Below are 5,656 nucleotides of genomic sequence, written 5' to 3'. Positions count from 1 at the left end.
GTTATATTCAGAAAGAATAAACCAGTTTTATTAAGTAAGGACTTGTGTCGCTAAAGTTTCGTCGGAACGAAGTTACGGAAAGTTAATTAACGACTGGAGGCGTAACAATACGTTCCTTATAACTTGTACGTAAAATGTCTTTAATGGTTGATTTTGAATCTAATAAATAGTTATTCTTTGCATAAAATAAGTTATTTGCCAAAAACTAAGTCAGATAGCTGTCCAATGGAACACAATACTTACTATATGTGTCGTAAATTCACTGATTTAGACATGACGAAAAAACTCAATACCGCTCTTAAATTTAATCACCAGCAGAAATTAGAGGTTGCTAAAATGCATTTTAAAACTTTCCTTTAATATTGTAAAAAATAATAATAATAAATGAATATTACTAAAGTTAATTTTATTCACCACAGACATACCTTGGTACGTGACATTTAATTTGTGCGCAATTTCAATAATTATTTTACAATAAAAACTTTCAAGTTTAACATCTAAAACCGATGCAGTTGTTCTTAGCTGAATGCACATGCTATCAAAGCTCAGACGTTACTAACTTGTTCCAATCTAAGGGCTGAACACGAAATACCTGTTTCACTGATTCACTTTTCACACAGACATAGCTAGGCCTAATATCTCATAGATAAAAATTGGCCCATTCTTATAGAGATGTATGTTAGGGTTTATTCTCAAATGGACACATTTAAGCTTGTCTCAAATAGAGATTTTATCTTATAATTGAAGTTTTAAAACTCAGCTTAAAATAAAGTATAATAAAACGATGTCATCTAAATATTTCTGTTTTGTTTTCAGGAAAGCGACTTGCTTGAAAAGCTGCTTGGAGAACAGATATGAATCAATCATGTATTGGATGCAATCGTTTTTGCTAAATTTGTTTATTTTACTATTGGTATGCTGTAACTGGTTTTAATAATTATCATTAAATGTCAAGACTGTTAGAGACTTACTTCATGTTCTAATAATTTTCCTGTGTTTACTTTTAGTTTGTTTTCACTTGTCTCAATTTTCCGAGTTCAGTTCTACAATTCTTTTAAATACACTCTGTATGTGTTATACACACATACAATAAAAAAACACCAACCAAGCACAACAGTTTAAATTATTTACTTGGAATGATAATTTGTGACCTTTTCTTTACAGAATATTACACCAATTATCGTTGCAAGTTGATCAACTATTTCGATAAATGCATGCCTATATTATAAATATACAGTATACTTTATACAACACGTTTATCTCATAAATAGGAAAAAATAAATAAAATTTTAATGGAATCGTTGGTTATTCGTCAAATTGCTATAAGAAGCCAGAACAAGATAAATGTTGCAATTAAAAGTACACAAATAAGTAAAGTGATACTAGTTGGATAGATTTTAAAAAGATTTTCAATTCCTACTTTGCTTCATTTACCTATACGGATCGCAATGCCATCCAAAATCGTTTTAAAATTTATCCAACTAGTATCACTTTACTTGGTTGTGCAATTTTTATTGCAACATTTATTTTGTTGTGGATACTTTTTATAGCAATTATACGAATAACGATCCCTACTTTCCGTTACAATTATATATGTTTTGATATTTACTTGTGCAGTTTCATATGTCCATGGAATGGACACAACGTCTATAACTTTCAGTATATCCATATCCCTGATAGCGATAACTTATAAAAGAATTGAAACTACAAATACAAACATATTTATTTTAATCCTTACTTTGGCCTACAGATAAATGTATAAAGCTGCCAAAGTAGGGATTAAATTTTATAAATTTGTGATTGTGGTTTTAATTATTGTTTCATTACTCTTCGTTAGAGGATCCCTACTTCATTTTAAAATTCACAATTTCTAAATTCTCATGTTTATATACTTTTTATGTCATACTTGTCTCGTGTCTAGCCATCGATATGTAGCGCCATCCATTGGGTTGAAGTGGGTTAAAATACATTTAAGTATGTGCACGATATGCTTACCAATTATATTATATCTGTATCGGAATACCTACAGACCAGTCAAGTAAGCTGAGGAAATTTGTAGCGATAGTCCGAGCCGTCTAGGAGCTAGACCCGCTGACGTGATCAGGTAGGTATGTGGTAGACGAAAAAGTTGCTATTTTAGAAAATTTTGAATTGTTATAGCAGAAATGTCAGCGACCTTTTTAGCGCATTATTAGTATATATGTGTGCAAAATTAGTCGTAACCAATACTTTGAATGGTCAGTTTCTCACTTAGGAATTCGATAGGGTGATTTTTCGGAGAGTGAATTATTTAGATTCCTTGTCGACCCCCAATATTAAATACTACCACACTCAAATATTTTTGTCATTTTATGCGTGTCTGTAAGAAATGTAATATTTATTTTCTCAGTGATATTTCAGTGATATTTAATCCAATTTTACAGCAACATTTTCTTCTATAATTTTATTTTATTTTATTTCTTTTCACATTTATACAAACGACTTATAACTATTAAAGAAGCCAATATTTGCTAGCAAATGCAGCATGTCTCCCCCACGCAATCCCAAAATAGCCATCTTTGACATCAGAAAAATCATCAAAACCACAGGAAACAAATTGTCTATATTACTGCTTGGGACCTGCAAGAAGGTATCTTTGTACCAAATCCCATGTAATTTGGTTGAGATACACATGAATAGTTAACCAAATTACAAATTGTGCTCTCCTAGCTGAAAATTGAGCAAAAGGCAGAAATTCCAAAATTGTCTGTATCTCTGTTTGGGACCTGTAAAAAAGTATCTTTGTACCAAATCGCATTTACATTGGCCAAATACGGCGGAGTAATTGTCCAAAACAATTTTGCTTTTCATGGCATTCTAATCCCCTGTAATTACTAAAAATGAGCAGGTCCAACATTTTTTGTTTGTCAATGTGTGTTGCCTGTAGTAAAGTATCTTGGTACCAAATTTCATGTAACTTGGTTGAAACAAGACTAAGTAATTGACCAAAACTTCAGTTATCGTGGGTTTATTTAACATTTTGACACATACCCCTCAAATGGCCAAAAATAGGCATATGTCACATTTATGTATGTATATGCATGGGACCTGTAAAAAAAAAACTCCTAATATTATGCTTTTGTAGCATCTTGACCCCACTATAATTATTAAAAATGTGCAAGTCCACCAATATTCCTTGTCAATGTGTGGGACCTGTACAAAAGTATCTTTGTACCAAATATCATGTTGGTCAAAAATATAATATGGCTGACTAATTGACCAAAACCTCCAAAATAATATTTTTTGTGAGTTCTGCCCCCCCCCTAAACTGTCAATGTGGTGGGCGCAATACAAATTCATACTTGTGCCAATTCCCATCTCATGCTGTAAATATGATCGAACAGGAGCCCAAAATATACATTTTTGGGTTGTTTGACCTTTCACCCCATAAAAACCTTTAGAAGGTCTAAATCAAAAAATTACAAACGTATCTTGGCGTATTAAACCAAGGTATAACCCTACCAACTTTCAAGTCAGTGCATCGAGAAATGACAATCGATTGAAAAGTATTTGGAAAAAGAAAGAGAAAGAAAGAAAGAACAAGAAGAAAAATAGAAAAACAGCATGTCTCTTTGCGGAGACATAATTAAAAAGAAAAGTTACCACTGTGCAGGACAATCCACGCTGGATCTTATTTTCGTTGATGCTTCACGAAAATGTTAATTTTTGTTTATCATCTTCTATATATTTATAATCATAAAGTGACTGACGTTCTTAAATTATATAGCTTTCTCGCAAGAAGTTACGGCTCTACATGCTTTAAAATGAGTTATCTGTTTCTGTCTATTTCTAAAACGTCAACAGTTTTAGAAGTATTTTCTTGAAACTTACAGGAAGCTCTAGTTCCGAAGGCTGTATTGCATCATTGCCTTCAACGACATAGCATATTAGATCAGAAGCAAGATGTTTTCAAGTCCATCTGCAACTAAAAATAACATTATTATATGAAACACATGAAACAATATGTACAGTAGAGAAACTCTCTTAAAATTTACTCGTAAGTAAATATTATTCCATTATGAAACACAAAAAATGCGTAAGCTTAATAAGTAAGCCATTTAATGTTCTTCCACGAGTTAATATTACAGTCTCATCTAATACAATAATAGTTAAGTTCAGTATGTAAGCTATTTTCAAGTCCATCCACAAGTAATATTATTTTTGTATGCAACACAAGTTTTTCAAGACTATTTTGTTAATAAAACAAGTTACCAGTGGTGTGCAGAGGGGGATAGCTGAGTACGCTGAAGCCCCCTGTATTCCTATCCTTATGCCCCAAAAGTGCCACTTTTCTCAATCATAAAAAAGTGTTAATAACTATTAAAAGTTACGCCTAATTTTACACCTTGCTTACTGTGAGTTATTACAGGAGGGGAGGGGTATTTCAACGTTAAAAACTTGCAAGTCTTTAAAGTAAAAAAATAATAATTGTGATATGTTATTAAGTGTTAATACGCAAGAATTCGCTACCTAGGTTTGAATTTTAGACGTGTCTTTAAGACCGATTGAATAGAAATAAAAAGGATCTGTTTGCTTCTTATGGCTTTATATCCTTTGTCATACAAACAGTTTCCAGAGTCTTCTCTAACCCCTTTTCCAAAGTAAGTCTTGCTTTACGAGGCTTAAAAAGTGCCTTTTTTTGTCAATGAGCCCTTTCCGTTTTCATCTTCTCTGCACATTACTGCAAGTTTTCTCTAATTCTCTCTTCCAAACAAAAAAGGCTTGCTTGGAATGCTTGAAAACGGTAAGTGAAAAGCAGAATGGGGCTCGAACCCAGGATCTTTGGCTAACAGGACTCTATCCAACTGAGTTATCCAAGAGCACAAGCCGTCCCTGTTTTCCCTCGCTCACAAAGCTTTTTAGCTATGAGTATGAAACTTCCTACTATGTGCATTGTTGTGGTCAGACAATTTCTGGTTTGATGTATCACCAATCAACTAAACCACAGAAGGCTAATTAGACTCATATATATATATAATGAAATAACATAACATAATGTTTTGGGACGACGTGGGATCTATTGGTCCATCTCGGCTGTTCATCCTCTAAACTGAATTAAAATAATTGAAAAAAACCTTAAAGCCGGTCCTTATCATTCATATACTTATCAAGCTTTTTCTTAAACTCACGTAAATTTACTGCCTTTACAGCATCTGAAGGCAACTGTAACGAATTTATTATTATATATTTATTTTAATATCGACGTTTGTTTAGATTAAACTTATATTTAGAAACATGCATAGATTATTGTGTTAAATATGTATTGCGAAACTCTCGCATTTTCTCTAAAGTTGTAGAAGATTCTCGAGAGTAAGAATCAACAATATATGTGTGTGCGTACGTAAACGCATGCTTTAACGCTAGTATTGTTACGTAAAATTGAAATTTCTAGAAAACCTCTACATGCCTATAAATATAACCAACGCGCCAGAAAAAAAAGAGTATCTATTATTAGTTTGCTATAGTAGGTGTGCTATAAACTTCGAAAGCTATAACTCTGATTGTTATAATCCTTACAATCGGAAAATTTAAGATATTTGACCCGGAGCATTTACAAAGTTCGAACATTAGAAATCATTTAACGTCAGTGGATTCTCATCGGACATTAGTACTTTAA

The 5,656-nt window shown here is 32.4% G+C and overlaps 1 protein-coding gene across 1 annotated transcript in view; it reads left to right on the top strand.

Moving 5' to 3' along the window:
* Nucleotides 1–990, top strand: part of LOC106469483 (PI-stichotoxin-She2a-like) — a 5,263-nt gene extending 4,273 nt beyond the window's left edge. The window contains exon 3 of the mRNA XM_013929982.2: nt 817–990. Coding sequence (XP_013785436.1) covers nt 817–833 — 17 coding nt within the window. The 3' untranslated portion in view covers nt 834–990. The remainder of the gene's footprint in view (nt 1–816) is intronic.
* Nucleotides 991–5,656: the final 4,666 nt, after the last annotated feature.

Source organism: Limulus polyphemus, unplaced genomic scaffold (assembly GCF_000517525.1).
Source record: "Limulus polyphemus unplaced genomic scaffold, Limulus_polyphemus-2.1.2 Scaffold3511, whole genome shotgun sequence".
NCBI classification, from domain to species: Eukaryota; Metazoa; Arthropoda; class Merostomata; order Xiphosura; family Limulidae; genus Limulus; species Limulus polyphemus.
This window is presented reverse-complemented; position numbering and strand designations above follow the sequence as displayed.